Raw genomic sequence first — 27,174 nt, forward strand, 5'->3', positions numbered from 1 at the left:
CCTTGTCCTTCCCCTGTTTCTCATCTTGATATATTTTCCACCGCTCTCCATCGTTACTGTATGCCAGTTTGTATGAGCCAACAAACTGGACATGGCCAAAATCTTTAGCTCCCTGGGTAATTACACCGGTGACCTTGGTAGGCACAAGCAAGTCCACCTGAGAGAGGAAAGAAACACAGAGAGAGAAAGTAGAATGGTAACTTTCTCAAGAAACTTAGCACGTAAAAGAAGTGTCAGAGATGCACAATCTAGACAGCATCTTTTTGCGTTTGATGTCATCAGAGGATTTACTGTATATAGACACTGGGTGCAAAAAGTCAGGTTCAATTATTCACAGAATATTGAACAACAAGGCTAAGTCCACAACCTCGCCTCAGCAAAACAGAAATCACATGCCGCAGCAGCTTCGGAGATCCAGACTGCTACATTTGGGTTAATTTTTAATAGGTTCTCATTTGTTGCAAACAATTTACAACGCATGGATGCTAGGCAGTAAGCACACAAACTGTTACTTATATTGAAATTGTACGATTCAATAACGCTTTATTATTTGGTAATGTACATAGCACTGTTTGGCTGAGATTCAAAACATAGTTAAGATGAACCCAAAAAGAACAAGAAAAAGAATAAGTAGTATTATGGCTCCATCGCATTTACCTGGCTCACTTTGCTTCAGCAAAATATACTGCAATAATGTCAAACACAGGTCAAGTCCACCATGTTAATTATGTCAAATGAATAATATATTTGAACAATTTAAATTTAAGAGGAAGGTGTGTAGAAGTGCAGATATACAGCTCATATTGGGATGGAACATAAAGAGAAGTATTAGTAAACATGTCACTCTCATTGAGCTTTCATAAGCATAAAGCAGTAGGTGTTCTGTTACAAGTTCAATTCCACATAAAGGAAACAGTGCAGACATACTTTTATATCTATGAAACACATTATGCCAACGGTTGGTGTTGTTTTGTATACAACAAAAAACTAAACTATTTCTAAATATCAAAAATAATATGACAAATTAAGGTTGTAAAATTCCCATAACCTCCCATGTGAATCACTTTCTTTAAAAGAGCATGCTGTTTTTTTATGAATGTAAAACGATGTGAATAATTGATAGCACTGCCTTCTGCATTTTCATCCCTTAAATGCTAATAGCCTAAATGTCACTGTAAAACTGTCTCACGCATCACATACATCTAAGCAGCACTGATTCATAGTCAATACAGGATGAAAACAGTGTGCCACTTGGCATTTTGCTGTCACATGGGAAGATAGTAGCAAAATTTAGAAGCAGAGAGAGAGCAAGAGAGAGAAACACATACGTATGCACATTTATTTCTTCTGCTGAATATACACATACAACATTGAGGCAGCCATACATCACAATAATTGGCCTGGTAATAGGTCAACATATACTGTGTCACATGGCTCTGACAAAACAAAAAAGGATCTGTGTAGATTAAACAAATAAGCAAAGACACTGAATGCATGATTTATGACTCTGTCTCCTTCTACCTTTATTGCAATGTTACAGTTTCTCTTTTCTCCCAGCTACTTTAAGATTGAGGACTGCTCCCTGGGTATTAGACGGGTGTTTTTAAGTGCAGACCCGCTGCTCTGTACATAATTAGGCATAGACCTGGGTCCTGACACACATGTAGACAAAACCATGCCTTAGCAAGTACAAGGCAAACTCTTGGCTTTCTAAAAGGCATCCAAGTGGATAAACTCCCAGTTCTCCATTTGTGAGATGTTAAGCTAATGAAAGTAGGACAGCAGGCATTGAAGTTTGCGTGCAGACATAATTTTACTCTTAACAATGCTGTCGTTACAGGTATGCAATTATGCAGATGCCATACAGTACATATGCATGCTTCATTTGTTGTGAATACAATATTCATGAAGTTTCTCCCTTAAATGGTAGCAGCCTCTGCATCTGTTTTTTTGTAAAGTAATGCTCAGTTCTGCCTCTGAATGCGGCTGCAGCAGCAGATTGGAATATTTACCTGTAATGTATATGAATACTTTTAATAAACAACAGTTCTGTTATAACAACAATAATGTTCCAGCAACCCACTGGATAAAGCGGGGCAGAAAAAAACAGTGGCAGGGGCTGCCTGGTTGATTTAGAGGGGCATGACACCTTGCATTGTGAGGCTTTGATTATGCTCCAGTTGCAGAATGTTGAGGTAATCTCGTTCTACTCAAGCAGTCAAGTCTGCCACCAAAACAAAGGCAGGCTTGAAGGGGAACCTTTAATTGCTGTCACAGGTAGCGGTCAAAAAATACAACCGCCCCTAGCGACGGCAGCTCTCAACACTTTGATGGCCCAAACTGAATTAGGGGGCGAGATAAGCTTGTTAAAGCAAGGCCTCTCCTGCAGCCCCCACCTTCAGTTTTTTCTTCCATCACACTCTCAACCCCATTCCCTCCTCCACAAGCTGTTAACCCAGACTGTGTGAAGTCTTTGTAGCAATCGCTGAACGCTCATGGCATACATGTTTCAGAGAAATAAACCATGAGAATCAATTTTAGGATTTTGCTTGCTGTGTCTGAGATTAAAAATAAAATTCATGTAGCTCAAACCTAAGCCTCCAGTTTTCCCAACAATACAGCTACACATAGAAAAGTGAGAGAGCATCATTTACATTAACTTGTTCACTTCTACCAGACAAACACTCGTCTCCCCTGCTCATTAAGAAGAGAGTTGGTGTGTAATTCTTGTGTCCCTATTTGAAGTGCCTTTGCCATTGCAGGATAAAGAGATTAATGCAGTGAGAGGCAGCATCATAAGGAGCCGAACAAGGCGCAGTTTCCTTTATTATGAGTAAAGCACTCGCATACATGGCATCCTGCTGACATTCCCCCTCCAGCTGTGCTAATATAACTATCTGCTAAAGACTCATCCAATCGTCAAAGCCTGTGGGACATTGAATATGTGTGCGTTTATACTTTCTGTATATTCTCCTAGGTCACAGTGCAGAATTCTGAATTGAATGTGCACAACTCACTGAGGAATGAGGAGAACAGTGCAATGGCCCATCAAGCCCTCAACAGGGCAGCTATCATTAAAGTTTAAAGCTGTGGAGAACGCTTGAAAAACACCCTGTTTCATTGCTCTTGAGAAACCTGTAGCTAGTCATACGCAGAAACAACACATCATACTAAAAAAGTTTGCAATGTAAACCTCATGGTATTGCTTAACATGAAATAAATCATCCAAAGAGAAAACCTCATCAACATTTTTAAAAGAAAGTCTGCATCGAAAAATGGAGGGGTTAATTGGGAATTTAGGAGGAAGGTCTTACGAAAGATGCAACATTTCTGGAGCTTGAACAATACTGAAAGTCAAGATATTGTGGTAATACCCAATGTGGTTCAACTGTACCAGTTCTAGCTCCCGATGACCAGGATGGAAAACTACTAATGTGGGACACTGGGTAGGATATATCATACTACAGACAAGAATGCACATTTAATGTAGTCACTCTTCTATTTCTGAAAGCTTCTTTTACAACAGGTAAATCATCAACACAGTCACAGTGTATTCTTTGATGTACAATCATACTGTGGAGTACATAGGAAGTAAATTGACCAGACACCACAATCCTAGTGAATGTTCACAGGTTATGTCTTTGGTTCACATGGAGGGGACGGTGAAATGGTGTGCTTTTAGTCATAGAAGAAGTGTCCTGACTGAATCTGAGTCCCATTTGCATGAACTTTAACAAGAGATGTCAGATATGCCTGCTATCTATCTGAACATAGTTCTACATACAACATGCCAAAAAAGGCTATTCTGTACTGCTGCAAGCCTACTCTCTTCAGAAAAGCCCCTTAACCTGAAAAGCAAAGCTAAATGACTATGAAAGGAAGGATGAAGCTGAAGGTGGACAATTTTCAGACAAATGGCTGACTGAGTACAGCACATCTCTACTGAGTGCAAAGAAAATCCTGTTTGTGTCATGACACCTTTCTGAGTTTAAAAAATGTGCCATTCCTCACAGAGGTGAGCTGGCTGAGCCAGTTTATTGAGATGAACCAGGAGGATGAGTGTCGCTGAGCTTGAAAGGTTGTTATGTGACATGTATGACTTGTCCTGTGTGAAAGTATATTATTGTCCCAGACCCAAGAAAGTGAAAATGAACAGTACTGAAATAGGTTGTGGCATACTTACCGCCCTACTCAGCAATAACATCAGCTCAAACAAATTAGCCTGAGACTCATATTCATTATTTTGTTTGTTTTGTCTATTACTGTAGAAAACAAACAGCCGGTAGCCCTTCATAGACTTAGCCTGTTGGACAAAGACGCTGTAATGACTTATTACAATCTAGAGTGCTGATTTAAATAGCTGCTGGTAAAAATGAATAAAAAGAGAAAAAAAAGTTTCTCAAGAGCAAACAGCTTGCCGATCGACAAATTTAAATATTTTCAGAAGGTACACCTTTACACCTTCAGGCAGGCAATAGGTAGCATGATCCATGTCCCACGAATGGAATCAAAAACTATTTATTTATAATGATACAACAAAAACAACAACAAACAAAGGTTTTGTGTGTGCGCCTCAGGTTACAAGTTAATTATATGGAATGAATAGATAGAATAGAACATGTTCTCATCACAACTCGTCACATACTGACACTTTGTCAGGAGCCTTTGCCATCACTTTCTAACACACTGTGTAGCGACAACACTACTAAGTAAGGTTTAAGAAAAAACATCAGGTTTTAGGTTCAAATTACTACGTTTCTAAAGTGAAAATGAAGCCTAAAACATGTACAGGAAACAATCAGTTGTTAAGTGAAAGTTAAACTTAGACACAACACAACACAGGTGGCCTAAGTGACACAAAAGCTGTAACACACTGTTGGATTCACACAAGTCTCTTGGTTGAAAGTCCTGCATGTAAAAGACTCGTCCACCCAGCCTGTGAGTTTTTCGGTCTTTATCTTATCACACTCCCAGTGCATTTTCTCTGAGCGTCTAATAATGATGCTGATGGGTTTACATTGATTATTGTTATCTGAAAGTCCGGTGAGAGCCTTGTTCGTCAGTATCAGAAGTCGAAGGGCGTTATGAGAACGGGCTGGTCAATGTCTTGTTTGGAAATGTATAACTTAATTTCAGGGTAACTTAATAGTTTGGATAAATGTCACTGTCATTATTATTGTATTACCTCATCAGATTAAAGTCAGTTTCACACTGTGAAACAAATTGTAAGTCCTTTAAATTTCAGCATAGTGCAAACGCACCACACAAATAACGCACGCACGCACACATGCACGCACACACACACACACACACACACACACAGTGAATCTCCTTGCTGACACCTTTTGTGACCGGTGTTTCCACATGGGTTTGCGGGATGTCAGAAGGTATAAATGCCTGCTGAGATCTCACACTGTGAAAGGCTGGTGTGCAGACAGCCTGAAGTGTGATTCAGGAGCACTGAGTATAGTAGAGGAAATGTCATAGAGATGAAGTCCACTCATGGCTGCATCATATTGTCTAAGGCCGGTCAGTGTGGCACTAACCACATTCCTGCATGAACATAAACATTGTCCCTTTTCAAATTTGACTTATACACAATGTTTTTGAAAGTGCTAAATGTGGAATGTGAATCAAATGCACTCTGCTGAAAGAAACAAATGAGCTGTCTTGACATGAGGATAGATGCCTTTTTTACAGAGCAAGATGACTTGTTTTGGCAGGATATTAAGAGAGTCAGCTGGCTGGCTGGTTAAGGCACATCTTAAAGCCAACATGCTGAGGATATAAATATGGGAAAAGCACCGTGCAGTGACTCACACTGAATTGCAATATTGTGGCAAGAACACAAATTTGTAAGCCAAACAGTTTCACCATAGCAAGGACATCGCTATACATTGAACATCCTCCCCCTCCTAACCTCCTCTTCACAATAGTCTTCAAGCCAGCACACTTACATGAAGCAGTGCTGCATGTAACTGAAATTAAATTCTTTGTTATTCTGTCTAAAAACATTGACATTTTCCCCATATTCACAGTATGTCTAATATGCTTAAACACATAATGAATGGCACCTGCATGTAGATAACCCCAGGCAATCTGCAAAGACCAGAATTCATTTCTTTTTCAAAAACACGGTGCTCACAGCGCTGTCACACATTTTTAGCCATGATAGCGGCATGGCTCTAGGGATGCCACTGTCTGTCTGGTGGTCGCTCCATTGATCCACTGCTTTGGTCATGGACTTTAGAACAGATATCAATGGTGCCCAGAGGACGAACCCTTATTCTGGTGATTCCCTGGTTTTTTATCTACTGCCACCAGTAAGTCATAATCATTTATCATTAAGTCATTTATCCAGTCAAATATTATACCTGAATACCTATTGGATGGATTTCTTCTAGTGCCACCATGAGGTTGACACATGTGGTTTTGATGTGAAATTTGGTACAGATATTCATGTCCTCCTTTAGAATGAATTTTAATAATGTTGGTCAAACATTTCAATTGCCAAATACCTTGGATTATGACCCAATACCTGCAAAACGTGCATGCTAACACGCTAAACTAAGATGGTGAACATGGTAATCATTTCACGTTAGTATGTTGCTCTAAGCACCGCTGTGTTTAAGTAGAGCCTTACAGAGCGGCTAGCATGGCTGGAAACACTTCTATATGTTCTACTGTTAAACTCGCGTCTTGTTTAACAGTAGAACATATAGACATATGTGATTGTCCTGTGAGCTTCCCATTTTAAAAGGAAATTTTGTCATGTTTTCTTTGGAGGGTGCACAACAAATGCTGCCTCCCACTGAGGAACTGGTGATGTAATTGGAAAGTTTCTCAGAGGTACAACTGTCGATGAGGCTGTGTCATGTATCATTATAAATGCTAACATTTGAGTGAAGTCTGTATTGAAAAGTAACCCTCTCCTGTAAAAGCTTGCAACAGAAACACAGTGCATCGTCTTGTTCTCCATCTATAATTTAACAAAATAACCTGAGTGCTTTAGAAAAAAACATAAAACTATTATTTAATTCCTATTCTTTTCTCCATAACAAAGGCAGGCTTCCATCAAAGCCAGTGCATCGAAGCACATTAAAGCACAAACATTACTACCTGAGGTTCTAATGGGCAACTCAGAGCACACGGCCATAAAACAGATGTAGCCTCAGTTCAGCATGTCAAGTTAAGTCTAAATGGCTGTAGGACCAATGAAGGGAATTGGCCATGGCAAGAGGAACAGGAAGGAAATCAACCATGGTGGTCTGGATCATTTGGAGCTATTACAGCAAGGAGAACAGCATTTATAGAACCAGCGAGTTGCATACTGTGTCAGCATGAATGAAGTGAGGGATCTATATGCGTAAAAAATAGCCTTGACGCTGCACTAGTAAGGGACTTGGGGGATTTCACACTCTGTTTAATGTTCACCGTGACTACACATGTGATGGACACTTACTCACTGATGAAATCTAAAGTAGTCTGTCTCCCGGTGTGATCTTGTCTGAAATCAAATCTGTAATTCTTGCTGGAGGGGAAAAAAAAGATTCCTGTTGGAATATTAAGCAAGTGTAAAATGTGAAATGATTTAATGATCTAAAATATGGGGTTCCCATTCTAAAAATGAGGATACAGGTTTTTAAAGGTCCTACAAAGAAACAAAATAAAATTGTTTACGACTCTGGCTGCTGCACTTACAGCTCATCATTGCTCCTCTCTCCCCTTTCCTGCTTCTCACATGGTCTATAAAATATTCATATCAAATTCTCACACGTGTGCTCACATACACGCACACACAAAAGCATGATGTGCTTCACATGCAATGAATAGGGGAACCATGACATTGCAAAACAGATCAAATGTACGGACATAGGTGGTCTTTGCAATATTATAATTACCCTAAAATGAATCAGTGTCCAGTTTTCTACAGAGCCTTAGCCTAACTGTGGACTATTCTGAATAAATCATAATACTGAAGGATACTGCATGTAGTGCTGATGCGTAAGTGCAGTCCACACTCTCCTGGGCACATAACATAAAGATGTCGGATTTAAACATTGGATATCTTGCTTGTCAAGAGATGGCTTAGAGACCCTCTGAAACCACGAGATACACATGCAGAACACATTGGACCCAATCTCTGCTGCACTGATTTAAGTACAGGCGCCATCGCTTCTGACAATTCCTGCAGATCCCACGATTACAGCAGGCGCTGCTGCAGACTCATGAATCACTCATCCCAAGATAAAACAGATAAATGCTTCCTACGGTAGCTGAGAGGGAGTGAGCGGGACAGAGGTAGAGAGAGGGAGATGAGGATCAGGATGTGGTGTTGGAGGATAAGATGGCTTCCTTGGGTAATGAAAACAAAAGAGTAGCATTACACAGGTTCCAAGCAGACCTGTACATCAAGGCTATAGTTGGAAGGAGGGGACACTAAAAACCACCCAATTGAATCAGGGAAGCAGATAGCTTTACCATCCCTTCCGTAACTTAATTTGGAAGCTAATTAAATCAGCATACTAGCTGCAGGGAAATTGAATAAAATAGAGCCACATTGGACAGGATTAAAATGAGGCTCTGACGATAATGCCTTAATGAAATTTACATCATGCATGTTTTCAAATTAGTGTGGATTCTTTCTCAAATTCTCCTTGAATTCTTGGATAATGTTCTCAAGATGATTGAATTAGCAATAGCTGCTGGCAACATTTTTTTGAACCTACTGTATTTATGTCTATTTAAATTTGAGAACATTTTAAATATGAAGGAGTCTCCATGCTGGGTAGCCAGCAGTTACATATCCAGTATCAGATTGGTCCCATCCGACATGCTTCTCCATAGAAGTTGGATAATGACCCACAACAAGCCCTTCTATTATGAATAAAATTAGCCAATTCTTATAATCATGCACTCACTGTACATAGCTACACGGTGCACATTTGATCATGCCTTTCTGAAACTGGGCTAGCACATCTGCCAAAGCAAATGCTGGCTGAGCAATTTGCACTCATGGTTACATCTGTCATCCTGGCTTCAGAGCCTCATATCAGTGTGCAGTGCCATGGCTCAGATTTTGTCATCAAATTGTGGAACAAAACAAAAAAAATAAGACGCGATGCTGTTGCCTCAGTTGGGAATGTGTTTCCTACTGTGTTGGATTATTGTCATGGTAATTCCTGTGAAGGTTTAATCAAAATAAAATGCAGCCCGACCGATTAGAATGTATGCTCAAGCCAGTGTTCATACATTTCATACTTTTCACAACATCACAGCTGTGGGTAAATGGTTGTGTGCTTCTCACTGATTGCAACAGAAACCACCTGGAGATGTTGTCCCTCTAACGTTCTGTTTCTTTAATTAGTTCAGCAAGAAAACTTGGCTGAATCCGCCGTTCTCGTTGATCCAGTTTTTTGTGTAGAGTAGTATGACAAATCATGAAAAAAAGGTGAGCAGTAGAATAAAGGATGCATCTCTAATGTGATTAGAACTTTTAATAGCCAGATCTGCAGAGACAAGTGTCTTTATCTAGTTTCTACCATAGTATGACAGTAATACAAATGCTGGATTTAAGAGGATAGCCGCTGAATGCTGCCTCACAATTCATTGTTGTAAGGACTGTGTTTTCCATTGAGGGGGGGATCAAGCTTGAAGGACGCAGAAGACGTCTCACCCTTGAAAGTTCCCAAATAAATTCTCACAGGCCATGCAAGTAATTGTAACATAGTACTGGTCACTTTTTCGTGAAATATAGACACGATCATTGCAATTCCATATTATCAAAATCCCTCTTAAATCCTTTCATGCAACAATGCCTTCACTCTCTCGGAGGCAGCTTTTCTGTCTTTAGAAAGCACACGCTTCATCTTTGCTGCACAAACACTCGAGAAGAGATGAGTGTTTCAATGGTACAAATTAAAGCCATTCTCCTCTGTGGATGGATGGAACAAACACCCTGCTAATTCTATCGATTAAAGGAAATAGAGTTTGTTCTCAGCAGTGCTGTATTTGAGGTAGCGATTTGATTAGGAAACTGTGCTCGACAAAATTGGTGTAATGATAATACCTGGTTTGATTACAACAAATGCATGCTCACAGGCACTGAGCGGGAATCAATCTTGCATTATGTCTACTTATTGTTCTTTCTAGCCTCTACTCCACATGGGACAATGCTCTATGTGAAGTGTCAACTTCACATAGAGCAAGGAACCACTTGAAAAAGCTGGAATAATTTATTTCAGCGGTATATTAATTATTGCCATTGTAATTCATCGTTATTTTGAAAAACACTATTAAATACAATTTTTTAATGTTTACAATGTGACGATCCCTGCCAATTGCAGAAAATAAAAAGATGAAATGTAATCATCTGAAATATAAAAAAAGGGAAACCTGATTTACACTGAAACTGGCTTAACTCTTAAGCTTAAATTAATTTAAATTCTGGCAGTACAAATTTACTTTTGACCACAAACCTCACGGTCATGTAAGGGTTAAAACAGTATTTAGGATACCAATCAAGATAAATAAAATCCAATACAAACTATTTCTGAAATGAATTTGATAACTTTAATGTTCGGATATATCTAAATGATAAGCAAAGTGTATTATGTAAAGTCCTTGTTTTTTGGGTAAAATAAAGACAAAACAATTGCTAACAGTTTAATGCTCAATGGTATTCTCCTTACATTACATTACATTACAGTCATTTAGCAGATGCTTTTATCCAAAGCGACTTACAATAAGTGTATTCAACATAGGTATTCAAGAGAACTACTAGTCACCAGAAGTCATAAGTGCATCTCCTTCTCCTCTATGGAACTGTGAGCACAGTAAAAGCTACACTTAAAAGTGGAATTCATTAACATTGCATTTTGCAAGATTTATTTCTATGATGTTTGCTCTATGCAAACTTTATGTCATTGGCTTCAACTGTCCTGAGTGTGTCCAGGTCTGCTTCTGCCTCTCTACATGTTCTTGTCTGTCTGTTCCTTGGTCCTGTGTGCTCCCGTCTCGCCAACAGAGGGAATCACCTATGTCCCTACATGCATTCAGTGCCTCTCATTACTGGTATACTGAATTTACATATCTATATCCATATTTACAGTATGTGCTGTGCTGCAGTATTTTAGTCTGCAACTGTTTGTATCAGATTAATGGGACAGAAAAGACTTTGTCACTCAACAGTCAAGGAGAAGGTGACCCAAAGCAGCTGGGCAGTACAAGATTAATGATCCCAGATCAAGTGTTGGGTTGCATCTATCTGAAGTGCAGCTTCACAGTGTCCAGCCTGAACATGACAAGACTGTTCTCTGACATTCAGCCTGCTGCAGTCTCCTCTGGTATAACCAGTGAAACCCCCATTAGTGCTGGTATACTTTGGATCCAAGAAGCTCTTTGTACTGTGGAATAAACCAACATGGCCCATAGAAATTTGCTTACATGTTTATTCACACACTGATGGCAGGGGCTACCACCTGCCCATCAGGACTAACTAACATTTATACAACAGTCACACGCCGTAGGCATGGCTTACGGAAGCAACTTGGGGTTAAGTGTCTTGCCCAGGGACACATCAACATGGACTAGCGAAGTCGGGAATCAAACCATAGATCCTCTGATTGAAGAATGACCCGCACTACTGCTGAGCCATAGTCGCCCCAAGTAGAAGCCAGTGCCTTGGATGAACAATATTCTTCACATTTCTCTCTTTGGGATTCTTAGTTGGTTTAAGCCAGCACTACTGTGTTAAATGTCAAAAGTATGCTAATCTTCTCCTATCATCACTATCTTAGGGGATCTCACAAACCTTTGTAGTGTTCTTTGAGTATGCAAATCTGTCATCTTAATAAACATTGAGAGACCACGTTTGCACATGACAGATCATATCATTCTGCCAGGCACTAATCCTGCCAAAACTGTACTCTTTTGCTGGCCCAAAAATGATGCACATGGAGAAATACATGAGGGCAAAGTTCATCCCTTGCCTACTGGCACTGGGTTCTTCTTCATAGGAAGGACAGATTTCATGTATACGTTGATTACAGAGTTTTAAACACTATAACCACCAAGAACACTATTGTGTTCCTTTTATCTAACTTTAAAGCTTGGCTTGTGCAAGTCAGTCATCTCACATTCATTAATGAAGGCAATGAGTGGAAGATTCAAACTACTGGTGACGCCTTTTAGCATCTCTTACCCTCCCTGCTGTGTTCAAAGCACTCAACAACAATGTTCTTTGTGGCATGTTCTACTGCTTTGTCTTTTCGTTGTTTTCCAAAAGTCTCTTTAAAAACCATGCTCTACATGGTTCCAAGGTCATAATGTTTTTGTTGAATCCAAAAAGTGTGAATGCGGTATCTGGACCACCTCTATGCTTGGCTTCATCATCTCCATTTACTGTACAGATGTTTTTACCAGAAACGTCTGGAAACAAATGGCTGCAACCCAGTTCTGTCACACAGCTATGATAAATGCCAACTTCTACCAGTAAACGTTAAGCTGTTGTGGCAGTGCCATGTATTAATCTTACACTTTATTATTATTCACCTGCACTTCTGAGCTCAAGTAATGTGTCATCATAGCACCTACTGTACAGTATATTGATCCACCCTGATCATCATGGTAGGTATGAGGTATGAGGCTACCACCATTTCTTAAATAATCTGAAATCCTGCTACAACCCCAGTGGAAATAAACTATGATATTGGCAATAAAGAAATGTTCAGCTAAACTGGTGCTAGAGTAATAACACTGACTCCACAGGCTTAATACAGCTGTGACTGTGATAGGTCACTTTACTTATGACTCTCCACTTGTCTTTGTCTCTCCTGTCTGGGTTTATAGTTTCCCTTGGCCCTGTGTGTTCCAGCAGAGAGACACATTTCCCCCATGTGCCGACAGTGCCTTAGCTGCTAAGCTGCCACTATTTACCTCATCAGTATCTGCCAATGCAAACCTCCTCTCTCGCAGTAGTCATTTGCTTAATTGTTATTTTGGCTCTGCTCTACATATGGTCATATGGAGGTTTACATTTACTCAAGTTTATGGGTTCCTGAGATTTTCTTGCTCTGCTTTCGATTAAAAAAAACTGTCAAATTCTAATCCTGCCCTCTGCTTGGTGCTTTCTTTTGGATCCAACCCTTCCTCAAACCAAACAGTGACAGCAATACAATCTAAACATCAATGTCGAATACAATTTTAGTTTACTCAAATTTACTTAAACAACTCGCTTTTTTTGGCTTTTTTTTGGAAAAAGTTGTGGATGGTACCTGGTACTTTTTTTGGTACCACCTCCAGCTGATACTTGAAGATGGAGTCAAAACACTGCAGACTGCTGATTGTTTAGAGAGAATTATCATCACGAATCACGGGACATCCTGCACAAAGCTGCCATTTTTAAAAAGCCAAACTACCGTGAATAGATTTTAAAAAATGGCACCTTACAAAACTACACTGCACACTACACCGTACACTAGGCCATGCACTACGTAGACTATGCTGTACAGTTGATGAAGTGCAGACATTCCTCTGTTTAGTTGCCAATGAAAGGATTCAGGTGTCGCATTGAAGATGATGTCATGATAGTAACACGCAATGCTGCTATGGTGATCAGCCTAAAGTTGAGTAAAGCCGTACATTGCAGTGGAAATGAGGCATTATATTACCAGGTCAGGTACCTAAATGACTGATGTGTGACAAAGACTTTACCTATATTCAGAATTTTAAATTAGCACTGATATACCATTTGTATAGCGGTAATTATCTCAAAGTTTTCACACTCAAGTTTGAGCTCACTCTGCATTATCAGAGGCAGAGGTGATTATCAGGGCGCCACAGCCACACACCACACATATTTATCACTTTAAGGAGATAATTGGGTGTGAAAACCTTGGAGACAGGGGATAACAAATGAACCACCAGAACGAAATTACTTTCATAGCTTGTTTTGTAACCTTTGCAGGATACAAATAAATTAAACAAGTTGCAAATGAAGTGACACATTTTGCACTATCAATGTCCACGCAAGACATTTGTACATTCATTGTTGGGGTGTTATTTAAAGAAAACTTACACTGAATCATTAGTTACTGTACAGATTACATGATATGCATTAAAAAGACTGTAGTCTATAGAATTAAGGGTTCTCGTTCTTATCTCTGCACTAAAGACTTCCACTGGTTGGAACTGGGTAAAAAGAAAAATAGTGGAAGGTAATAGCCAAAAGTGAATTTACATGACAGTGCAGTTACATTACATTACAGTCATTTAGCAGACTCTTTTATCCAAAGCGACTTACAATTCAGTATCTATCTACATACTGTAGACGCAGCTACGGGAGCAATTTTGGGGTTAAGTGTCTTGCTCAAGGACACATTAACATGAGACTAGTGGCAGGGATCGAACCGCCAACCCTCTGATTGGAAGGCAGCCCTGCTCTCCACTTATCCACGGTCACCCCAGTTACTGCACAATAATCCTAACACACACAATACCTTACATATACAGTATGGCAGTGGTTGTGTGTGACACCTGAACTGCTTGTTTGGATCAGGAAAAGAAAAAGAAAACAACAGTAAAGTATATAATGTGCGTTTGGAGATAAATCTCAAAAGCATCTGCACAGCACTAGCTTAGGGGCCAACGGAACCAGTCGCTCTGCTGTAGCTTAATTTAAGGGTTAATATTTTGTTTAATCTTGTGTACAAAGCTTAAAGATGGCACCCGACCAAAACAAAGTCAATAACCCTTTCTTATTTATTTTGCTTTGCCACAGGGATTTGTAGGCTTGTAAGTGTGTGAAGAAACATGCTTAGTATTTGAGACGTGATCTTTTCAACTCTCTATGAATAACAACTAATCTGATATCTTTACATGTCGAAGAATTACAAGTGGGTCTATGTTGAATTGATCAGTGAAGATTTGTATTATTCAACTCAAATATTACATTTATCCTCATATTATTTTGTGTGAAAATGTCTCTTTATTTCAACTACAGATAATGTATATATAATAATAAATATATCTAAAATAAATAAATTGAAGTGAGAAGTGTGCAAATGTAGGATAAACTTTAAATATTACATAATTCTGTCTACATATTTATTTGGAGTTACTGTGTCCAAAGGGATTACTTCCCTGCATAATATTCCTCTGCAGTTTCTTAAGGATAAACCATGTTTCAATAACCATAGTGTGACAAGCTGTTGAATACATTTTAATTTTTTTATTTAACATTCACTGGCAAATTAATTTAAAAATCCATTCTTGGTCTGCTCCCCTCTCATCTTTGTCAATATTTCTCACCTAAAACTAGTTAACTGGCTAATTCTATTGGAATTTGTAATTTGCTTCCTCCACTGGAGCCATTCCTCCTGTCTGTCTTCCAAGGCATATGATTCTGTGAGTTTTGTTTTATTTGTTGTAAATGTTTGTGTGTAAGTTGTTTGAAAGTTGTATTGTTGCTATCTTGGCCAGGGGTCCCTTGGGAAAGAGATTTTGTAATCATAATGGGACATACCTGGTTAAATAAAGGTTTAATAAGAATAATAACTCAGAGCTCGATGATCTCAAACTTGGTCTCAGATCATTACTTCAGCATGTCATTACAAAGTGGACCCACTTTAAACGTATTCAATATATACTAAAGTTTGAATTAACAATATGTTTCACAAGTTTAATTTCAGATATTAAAATACAATCACAAATGATGTATTAATATAACAACCTGGCCAATCAGTGTCGCTAATCTGTGCATCAAAACATAAAAGAGAAAAGAATGAGAAAGACAAAATATAATGGTGATTCCAGGTGTGTCTGAATTAGGGCTACACAATTAATCGTTAGATTGCAATCTCAATTCTTGCAGACATATATGCAGTCTCATTTCTGAAGGAGAATGATTCTGATGATATGCTTTGGAGAGTTGCATTTTTAGTATGAGGGCTCATAATATATCCCCCTTGAACTCAATAAATCAAATAAACCACAAAGCTATCTGCGTCAGGCTGGGTTACGTCAGTTACATGGGGGGTGGACACAAGCCTAGCATGTAGCTTTTCTAACGTGCAACACGCATTAACATTAAATGTATATTAGCACTACCGGAGATAATATTATACAAAAAATTGCTTTGACTCTATTAATATTCTTCTTCTTATTATTATTACACAGTCTGGCTATGTTTGTGGGGACAACCTACGTAAATTAAGTATTAAGTAAGTGTTGTTACATTAACAGAGTGAGATGGAGTTGGAATTGATAGCTAAACTTGAATATAGCAAACACACAGTTCAATAGCATCAATTGCCCATTACAAGATCCTATTTGTTATTCTATCTCCAGCGAAAATTATTCAAAACCTTTCCAACTTTATAGCAAGTGTTGTCTGACTTGCCTTTACAAAACAACAAAACAATCCATCTTCTCAACTCTACTGCTGTGAGTGGAAACTAAAGCAGTTGTCTCATCTGAGGCATGGCGCAAAACCTTTTTCACTTTATTTCCTTCAACTCCCAGAAGCCATTTCTACTACTGTGGGTTAATGGGGATGTAGATATTTAGATAGATAGGTAATTTAATTTAATTTTTATATCTGATGGTATGATGTTGACCGTGTTGGTATTTTAAGAAATGTTGTATAAATCCAATGCTTGCTTTTTTTTTTTTTGGAGGACACTTTTCTGGACAAGAAATGCAATTATGCAAATAGCAATCATTTATTTTGTATACAGAAGAAAATGAACTCTATCCCTGAGAACATTGTGATCTTAATTCTTACAAGACTCATGCAGTCGTAGTGTGAATTGAGTATTTAATCTCTGCAGCTTGTTTTCCTCTTCTTTGCTTCCTGACAGTGGATATCACACCTGGATTCCTCATCAGTGCTACCCAAAACATCAGATGTGATTCAGAATTCAACATCATAATCCAGGAAAGTGAATCCTTGCTAAGTAGTTTGTTGACTCTAATGCAGTTAAGAAATATGAGATGAAGAGACACAATCACACCATTCCAACCTTGTTTGTGTCTTTGTCTGAGGAATGTTTACCATAATCCCCCAAAACACTCCTCACAGTCTTGGAACACTACTTGCCAGAGAATTTGCAGTGCGTGTGTTGCATTAAAAGGAACACTGTGAAATTGAAAAGTAGCTACTGTCTCTCTGGTAATTTCTCTTTGCTATGTGGACATGTTAATGTGCATAATTAACTAATCAGCTTATGCCAGCTGGAACACTTGCAGTTCAGTCTGACAGCTTCCTCTCTTGAAAACATCTTGAACGATTCTGGTTCGGTCTCCCTCTGTGTAATTTTATATCCTGCCAGGCTAGAATAACTTTAGTTTGGACAGTCCCCAAACAAACAGGTGTTTTTGTTAAGATTTTACAGTGTTTTGTGGCAAACAATTTCCATTGTGTAAGTATTTAAACTGCTGAAAACTGTTCTCCATTTGATGATTCATTGCACGTTTGAGTTGTGTATTTCTACGATTGACATTACCACTAATTGGAACAGTGTGTACAAACTGAGGTGTTCATCTGAGTATTATGACATGTCACCGTGTTATGGATATACAATTCTTAAGGAAACAACAAAAGGCCACCAAAAAAAAGACACAAAAAATCTGAAGTCCGAACATTTTAAGAGCTTGGATATACATTGATGTATTGTTAAAAGGCTAGAATACTTATTTTATAAGAAGGTATTCAGAGTAGCTAATAGTAGTAAAATCTGTCTGCCATGGAATGCCATTTAATTCAATAATAAATAAATAAATACGCAGGCCTGTATGGACTGACTGAATTAGAGTTGCTACAGCCGCTAACTGATGGGCTATCTTCGGGTAATTGTGAAATAAAAGGTTCCTGAATTAAATAAAAGTAGTCTTTTGAAAAAACTTAATTTATTAATTAAAAACGCCTTTATTTATTTTACAATATTGAATCATATATATTTACATTTACATTTATTTATTTCTTCATTTATTTATTTAACATTAAATTAAATTCCATAGTCTGCAACTGAAATGAGATCTTGTCCAATCCTATATATACACAAATTCGGATATTTGATGTTTGTAGAGGTCCCCACTGCTTCCACTGCACGCCAGAGCAGTTGTCTTGATTAATAGTAATACTTAATTTGTCATTAAGGCTGATTAATTCCATTAATTTGTGAGGTTTAAAGTCATTCAGTAATGTCACTGAGAATCAATTATTTGCCAAGGCAACCAGTATGAAGAAGACACTGATTGTGGGAGTTTAACAAATGCATATGCGACGATCACTAAATAATAAAAAGTGGTCAGCACCAACAGCTGTATCTGTATGAATGTGAAACAGCACTTTAATCCTAATGTCTACTTTTCCAAAAGCCAGATATTGTATACGCCTGTGTGCGCAGAAAGGGTCCTTGGCAGTGGAAGCCATTGATTTTCTCAATGCATCTGTATAGCATCTCTCCTTTCCTGCCGGCACAGCATGTAATATGAGACCACAAGTTTTATTTTACCCACAGCAATCAATTTTGCTTAGCTGAGCTCCCTGGCCTGGATGGGGCCTGCCTAAGTACCTGTCTCCTCCGACACGTAGCCCAGCAAACCCTTGTCCTGGGCAAAAAGCTTTCAGTGTAATAAAAAACATATCTGACTCAAGACCCGGCCGATCTAATAACGGCCAGACTAGTCAGCGTGACTACAGAGTGCTAACTGTGTCACTGCTGGGAGGCGGTATGCGTGGAGCGGGTGCAGCAGAAAGGCCAAGAAATCAAAGCAATCACTCAGATCTTCAATACCCTGAGAAGATGATCCATATCACAATTTCTTCTGTACTATCAGTTTTACAGCTTAAAGTAAGATGTGGTTTTTTATATAAAAGCAAAGAGCATTTACTGCCTTTTATCTTAAAAGAACAAAAAAAAAAATCCAATATATGAGGCCATACGTGAGGGCAAACTGGGCATGATTGAGTCTGATTGATATGTATCTTAAACCCCCGAGGCCTCCATCAATCTCACATATTATTAAGCAGAAAGACTGGGGTGTAAACGTTCACTTAGAGACGTGTCTTGTCCCTTTCAGGAGACATTTTCAGCCATCAGTTACTGTAATGAAAACAAATGGATTGGCTGTTTTCATGGAGATAGAAAGCCTGGGCTGCAGCCAAAGATAACAGGGCTAAACTCTTCAAACAGAGGCAGTGTGGGTGTTGGACTCAAAAGGACTGGCACAAAGAAAAAAGAAATGACTACCTATTACTGACTGTTTTTATGAATAATACTGAATGCTAGGTAATAGAGGGAGGGTTTTGATATATAATTCCTCCACAGCTCACACTGTACACATCAATGAAGTCTCTCCCTATACAATGCTGTATAATTGAATCTATTTGCATGCATTACGATGTACACACCATCAATTGATGTGCAATGAGGAAAGAGCTAATCCTTCAGTAGAGCGAAAACCAGCTATCTGCAGGATCCTGACCGTCTGTTGTTCATTTCCCTGCTAATATATTGATAAAATCTCGACAGTAGCTACAAAAGATAGCACATTTAGCTACAGATAATGTCTTACCTGTAGCCACTGTGACTGGTCACTGTGTCCAGCAGTCCAAGCATTGACCTTGCCCTGTTTGTCCAACCGAGCCTTTCCAGGCTCCCAAGTGAACATGTCCATGTTGAGCGTCCTGAAGATGCTGGAAGCTGTGACCTGGTAGTCCTGGATATGGCCTGACTTCATTCCCAGTGGTTCAGAGCAGCCTGGCAACAACAAAAACAAAACACTTTTGTTCTAACCTTCCTGACCGCATAACTGTATATTTTCAGTGCTGTTGCCACATAAAAAATGCAGCATGACACAACTGTGCATATTGTGGTGGATTTTCAGATCACTACATCCTTAATTTGTGTGTACGGTTGGATGAAACATGCTGAGCTCCCTCACCTGTCAACTCACAACCAAGCAGCTCCATGCGTAAGGTACAGTGCCTCCTGCAGACTTGGGGGTAAATGCGCACGTACTGGGCTTCAATGGGAGGGGTGAAGGAGTTGGCTGATGGAGCGTTGTTATCGACGTTTCCTCTGAAAATCTGTTGCAGGGGATGAAATAACAGCAGATGGGGGCGGGGAGGATGGTGAAGCAGATCAGTTTTGCCTTTATGTAGCAGTCTATCTGACACTGTCTCTAGTGTCTACTCCACACTCAACAAATTGCTGTCATTCAAGGTCAATGAGCTAGAATTGCAGGGAAAAATAGACAATTTCTCGCACCATTTGAGCCCGCAATTCATAAGAACAGTGGTGTGTTTGAAATTAGCTCTCCAATTATATTGCCATACGTTCTGGAGAGTTTTATCCTAAAGACCTGAGATAGTCTGACAGAAAAACTCTGATATGAGTGACTGATGTACTGCATATGTGAGGCGCAGAGAGAAGGCGACATAGAAAGAGAAAGCAAGGGAGTGACAGAGCAGTGTGTTTTCATGCGATACAAGAAGTAGGAGCTGTCACTGGATAGCAACAGGTCAATGTGAACAAAAATCCCCGACTTATATTAGGTCAAGAATCAGGGCATGTGACACACCGACAGATCCTACTGTGCAGGGATTTATCCCAGTCTGCTCATACGGCTACAACTTCCACCTCCAAAAATACTGTATGCAAATTTAGACTCACAATCTCACTCACATCCTTGCTTTCTGTAGGACACATTTTTACAGACAACTACGCTATAAAAAAGAACAAAACTGAGATCACAGAATATTCAAGTCCAGACTCATTGTTCCGGGTAACAAATCTGAAAAGAAGTTTGGAAGTCGGGGTCATTCGGAGCTTGGCCAAATGGAAGAGAGCCGTGGTTTGCTGTCAGGAATGATAGAACACTCTGATAGAACACTCTGTGGCCTATCTTGTGGCTGTTCATCCCCAAATAGTATAAAAATTCAATCTAGCAGTCATAAAAGTGGAGGGGGGTAAGGAGCAGCAAGATGGGGCCCGGTGTGTGCTAGCTAATTAAAAAGCCATCTCATCATGTCCTCCACCCTGCCCTTGACTGAGTGCACGGTCTCTAGTTGCCGTGTGTGCACGTGCGAGTGTGGGCATGTGTGTATCTGTGTCTGTGTATTACAGAGTGAGAGGCTGAAGGAAAAGAGGGGAGAGATGACAAGGGGTGTGTATGCGCTGTGTTTGTGTACCCACGTGTGTGTCTCACCATATCATCATCTTTGCCCTTGACTTTGTATGTTCTCCAGGTTTTCCCATCATCACTGTAGGCTACTTTGTAAGACTTGACGTACTCTGGGCTGCCGATACGCTTTGCACCCTGGGTAATTAGACCTGTGACCCTCATTCTCCTCTGCAGGTTTATCTGTGGAGTCAAAAAAAAGAAGACAAAATCAAGAAATTATTGCTTCATTTCCAGACATTTTGAATGTGTGCATCTGTGTCTGTGTGTGTGCACGAGCAGTGTGCACATGCACGTCATGGGAATCAAGTCACCCCTTTGTATCTATTCTGTCAGGGCCATCCATCTTATTCAGAACGTCTGTGATCAAATGGAACATTTAATCAATCCTCACGCTCTAGATCCAGTCTGTTAACCCTGTGCAGACTGTCAATATGGTGCCAATGTAAAGCGACTTGGAGAGCCAACAGGAAAAGAGAGGGCTAAGAAAGAGGAATGTGACGAATGTTTCCATAGATCCTGCTTAGCGCACACAAAGCAGGATCATTATTATCTAAGCGTGAAAGATGTGTTACACACCTGTTAACGGTTTGCTTTGACATGATTTTCACTCTGAGTCCATTTCAGCAAAAGTGCACATATTCCACATCTTTTCTTCTCACAAATTAGGTTCTGGTATGTGTTTAATTTATGTTTTTGTGTTTACATTCCAGCGTAGCTCATCACTACATATTCTTAATGCTACATTTACAGTTTTCAGGTGGATAACTACAAAAATGCACATATACATCTTAAATATTACACAATTTACACACTTTTATTTCTTTACTTTATATGTTTAAACTAAGTGGATGACATACTGGATGGTCAAAACTGAACTCGTCACTAATGACCACAACATAGTGCCTGGCTCCTAGAGGATCCTTCCATACAGGGCCAGCATATCCCCCAAGAGACATTTTATTAGGCTTCTAATGTATACCAGGTATATGATTAAAAATAATAAAGGGATACATTTCAAAGCATTCTTGTTTGATTGACAGGAGTCTCTTTGCCTATCACAGCATTGTAGTGTAGTGGTGGTTGGTGCTTCCTCATCTCCTCCCATGCTCCCATGTCCAAAATTGAATAACCTACCTTCAGATGCAGGATGGCAGCAAGCCTCAGAGACCTAAAGCATGAGTGGTGTTACATTTGCATGTTTTCCTCCAGTCTATGTCTTAAATAGTGCCTCACTCTCGCTGTGTAATTCTGGTGAAGTTGTTTAAAAAATGAGAGAAGTCTCTGGAGTTATTTTGTAATTTTTGTTAACGGCTTTCGACAGCTCACTTCATATGAAGAAGCCTGTGGTTACAAAAGAGTGGAGCTTTGTCACACACTGTACACACAGGCACTCACACACACACACACACACACACACACACACACACACACACACACACACACACACACACACACACACACACACACAGGCACGCACACACACACACACACACACACTGCTATTTATTTTTCTTTACAGTGAATATTAATATTGATACAAAAAGTAGGGCAGCATAACACAAGGCAATTTCAGTACTATAATACTGTAAGACAATTGTGATAGTCTGTGACAAATGAGATAAAGTAAATAAATGCTGATGACAATTATTCATTAATCATTTTGGCACTACATTCACAACAAGCTGCTTCATTTTCAAGAAGAAAAGAGACTTTGGCTCATCTGGCTCACCCTCTGACAAAATATGAAAGCACAGCTGTCTAGTCTTCCATAGCTGCAAAACAGACGGGAAGCAATAATACAATACTGAGTGAGTACTAAGGAAAGGACCATTAACCTGAAATGGCCAAACCTAAAGAAAGAAATGCACACTAAAACAGAATTTGAATTACATCATGAATTGGTCTACTTCAGCTCGAGGTCACATTTATTCTTACAGTTTCTTTTTTAAGATCATGCATTGTACACAACAAAATCCATAACTTAATGTGATGTTGCAAACAAACAAGACTATATTTTTTAGCTTATGTTTGCGAAGCTGAAGTCAGTTTCTATTTAAGAACATCAACCACTTTAAAGGTAATCCATGACAAATGGAAGATTAACTTCACTGACAATGTGACCACATTCAGGATGGTATTCCAGGGGCTTGAGCTTACTTTCCGGTGCAGGAATGTTTAGCATTACTATGCAATAAGGCAATTTACTATGAAATAAGGCAAGTCAAATATTTCAGAGTAAAAGCTCAAACTGATAGTCTGAGCCCACTGAGTTATACTCTCTTCTTCTGTTAAAGAAAAAAATAACAACTCTCCTGTGTCTCCTGAGGACATTAGAGATCACAATAATGGCTCTTACAGATCCAGCACCAGAAAATGACTGTGGATGTTCACCAACCTTGTCTGAACTGTCAAAATCTAATGGATTAATGCATCCTAGTTCTATTGCAGTGTTGATTTCCTGACTAATTTACAGTTGTAGAGACAAGACTCAATTACAGATATTTTTCTACACACTTAAACCAACATATCAAGTTAATTATACACAAGGAGCGCTCTTAGAGCCTCAGAGCTGCGATGACTCCCACCACTCTTTCTCATTCACAGCATTTCTTTGCTCTTCTCAGTTTTCTCTATAGAGATAGATACTTCTCGCACTAATTAGAAGCCCTGTCACTAAAAGGCCACTGCTGGGATAATTGGGGCGATCCTTCGCATTTTTAATGACCACTCAGAAACATACGTCTGTCACTTCAGCGCTAATAGTGATGCATTTATTTGGTTGAGTGAGGCATCATCGGAATCATCCTCCATGGCAGACCTTTGTCAGCGGACGTATACGCGTCAGTTGGAAGGAAAATACGTCAGTGTGAGAGGTATTTAACCTAAAATGCCTAATTTACGCATTAAAATACGTAATTGTCCCTAGATGTTTGCACTCTCTAAGTTTGTGCAAAAGGGAGCCAGAAGAAAACGTTTTAAATGAAACTCTTACCCTTCCACCATTTCACCCTTTCCCTTTCCCTAAAACATACAGTGTTCTGGTTAAAAAGCATGAGCCTCCAGAGAAAAAAGCTTCTACATCATATCAGTTCAACCTGTTTTCCCTCTGAAAAACATTTTGAGCCATCCTTCAAACGATATGTTTGGAACAGATTTTCTTTTTAAAGAAATAATCAATAAGGTCCTGGTCCTTTTGACAATTAGCTCTTCGAATTCCCACATAAATAGTATAGAAATGACTTGGATATATGTATTGTGCTTATAACAAGGCAGATCTTGAGTTACAGTGAACAAAGACACAGATGTTAACATGTGCAGAGAATTCTGGCTTTAACGCTGTTTTTGTTATTTGGATATATGTTTTAATCTAGATGTAGAGCCCAGTGCAATTAGAAATCAATATCAGAAGCAATGTTGAGTCATGCATCATAACTACAGCTGAATCGATTAGTTGATGTGTCGACCGTCAGGAAATTAATTGGCAAGTGGCAACTATTAAAAAAATCAATCAATCAATCATTAATTTACTTGAATGTTTTTAGTAAAACAGCCAACAATTCTCTGGCTCCAGATGTGAGGATTTCTTCGTCATTTCCGATAGTATTTATTTATTTTTTTTCTTTTTTTTGGGGGGGGGGGGGGGGGGGGGGGGGTTGTTGGGATGACAGAACAAGCTATTAGGTCACTTTGAGCAGTGGGGAACTTCAGCAGGCATTTTTCATGATTTCCTGACATTTTCTAGAGAGAATGTTTGACTAATGGATCTGTATATTCAATAAAAAAATAACCATTCGAGTAAAACTTCAATTCAAATGTGTATATAACTTCAGTGCTGCTGTAAGGGACTGGCTCACTAACTTATTTCATATCATATTATAACCTGAAAGCCCTCTGCTAAACAATGAAGAACAGTATCAAATACCATTTTTATATTTACATACAATGCTCTCCAGCGCTCATTAAACAGAAAAAAACACATGTTTATTAACAGCTAGCTTCCAGGTCTTTATCTTGCCAAGACCACTAACAATTACCAAATATCATACCAACAAACAAGACCTCATACAAACATCACACATGCATTAAAACGTCAGGAGCACACAAAGTGATAAAATATCCTCTGTTGATTACACATTGAGATCACAACTGTTAAGGGAATTGCAGCAGTATTGTAACAATTACATTTTCCTGTGTCCTTGAAGCTACAAAAGAGCCCTGTGGCACTGTTGTGTGAAAAAAAAACATGAAAAACATTCAGAAACACACACACACACACACACACACACACACACACACACACACACACACACACACATTACGTTCATACTGAAATTAAATCAGCTTTTAGTTTTGTGTCCTCTTTTCGTTTAATTTACATGATGTTTGGTGTGTAAGGTAATTAAACTTTATGGTCTGTCTTTCACCTAATCATCACACGCCAGAGAAGGTTTGAGATGCTGGTGACTCATTGTAAGACCGCAGCGTAAAAATAATCCAGACCGTTTCACAACCTCACAGTAATAGACAGTGATATGCCATTATGCCGTTTGGTCATAGAGGCATTGCAAATGTTTATAGGATTTAAAATGGCCTGAACCAACAGTCCACATCTGAGATGCTGTGGCAGGACCAGGAGGAGACAGCCCCACCAACCACCTGCCAGTGATTTGAAGCATTTGAAGAGGCGGACACTGTTAGACAGCTGTTAGAGACGGATGCATTGCTCATGGCAGACATATAGGTTTCTAGCTCTGAGAGCTGCATTAAGGTTAGGCTCATGAACCCAAACTCATTTTCATCCAAATCAAGATTTGGTGGGAAAGCTTATTGCATTCAGCCCAGAAATGTTATATAATAATGCAGAATAACACTTTTTGTACTGCAGTGTATGTATTCAAAAGCTTTTTTCAATTATGACTGCAGTCATGCTGTGGGCATTTGTCAGGGTCACATCTCAACAGACTGTAGAGTTGAATATTTTGATAACAAAGCTTACACTGAAATGAAAAGGGACAGAAAGACACAGACATAGAGTCTAAGCAGGTTACATATATACAAACCAAAACATTCTAAACCACTGATGGAGATCTGCATCTGAACATTACGCCATTAACAGTTTACCTTGCAATAAATTATGTATAGACCCTCTAAACCTTCGCAAGTGATATGAATTGTTTCATTCTTCTAACGCAGCCGGCTGGAGCTATATTTTGCTGAGATTGGCCAGACCTGCAGTATATTTCCCTTGAGTGTTCAAATGCAATTTTATGTGAGCTACTCGTGGCGAAGCTGTGGAAAACTGATATTCTGACAGTACAAAAATGTGTGAACAGTAGCAAGCTCAATTCACAAACACACGAAACAACATGAATACAAACTAAATATTTACAGTGAATGCATGCTTTGTTTGCGCTTCTATTATGTATTATTCAAAGTATGTTGCTCTGTGTTTGATTTGAAAGAGCAGACACAGGCTGACTTCCAAAAATACATTCTGCACCAGAGAAAACCTTACGAATAGCCAGACAATCTGATCCCTATCCTGATAAGAGTTGTCATCCGTCACTATAACCTGTTTCACATGACATACATGCAAACGCATTCACGCTACATCAATCTGCACTACAAAAGCACAGGGTCGACTCCTTAACATAATCCCAAAACACTAACTTGACCGTACACCTCTGTTCCCACGTCCCAATTATCCAGGCCCTCTGTAGAAACACACAATGCCTTCAGCATCCTGTGCAACATCCCACGTGGCATCATTATAGTCAAACAAACCGCCTCAATGTTTTATGTCCTGCTCTCCTCAGCCTCTCCATGTGCCAGGCTTCTTTTCTCTCACTCATGTCGGCTGTTTCTTTGATGCTCTCTCTCTCTTTTTCCTTCTTTTACACATCAACTTTTGCCCGGTGATACTATTCTCTTGTTGTTAGGTGCAGCTTTGCTTTCTCCATCACGCTGTCACAGTGTAGTATGTTT

At 39.2% G+C, this 27,174-nt stretch overlaps 1 protein-coding gene across 3 annotated transcripts in view; it reads right to left on the bottom strand.

Moving 5' to 3' along the window:
* edil3a (EGF-like repeats and discoidin I-like domains 3a) overlaps window positions 1-27,174 on the bottom strand; it is a 102,243-nt gene that overhangs the window by 10,196 nt on the left and 64,873 nt on the right. For all 3 annotated transcript variants that reach the window (XM_068703835.1, XM_068703834.1, XM_068703837.1), the window contains exons 6-9: window positions 21,214-21,369; window positions 19,948-20,092; window positions 19,579-19,763; window positions 2-157 (exon numbers count right to left, since the gene is read on the bottom strand). In XM_068703835.1, the coding sequence (XP_068559936.1) occupies window positions 2-157; window positions 19,579-19,763; window positions 19,948-20,092; window positions 21,214-21,369 (642 nt within the window). The remainder of the gene's footprint in view (window position 1; window positions 158-19,578; window positions 19,764-19,947; window positions 20,093-21,213; window positions 21,370-27,174) is intronic.

The sequence above is a fragment of the Cebidichthys violaceus genome, unplaced genomic scaffold (assembly GCF_023349555.1).
Source record: "Cebidichthys violaceus isolate CVI_PGR_0920_01 unplaced genomic scaffold, fCebVio1.0.p SCAF_9, whole genome shotgun sequence".
Taxonomy (NCBI): Eukaryota; Metazoa; Chordata; class Actinopteri; order Perciformes; family Stichaeidae; genus Cebidichthys; species Cebidichthys violaceus.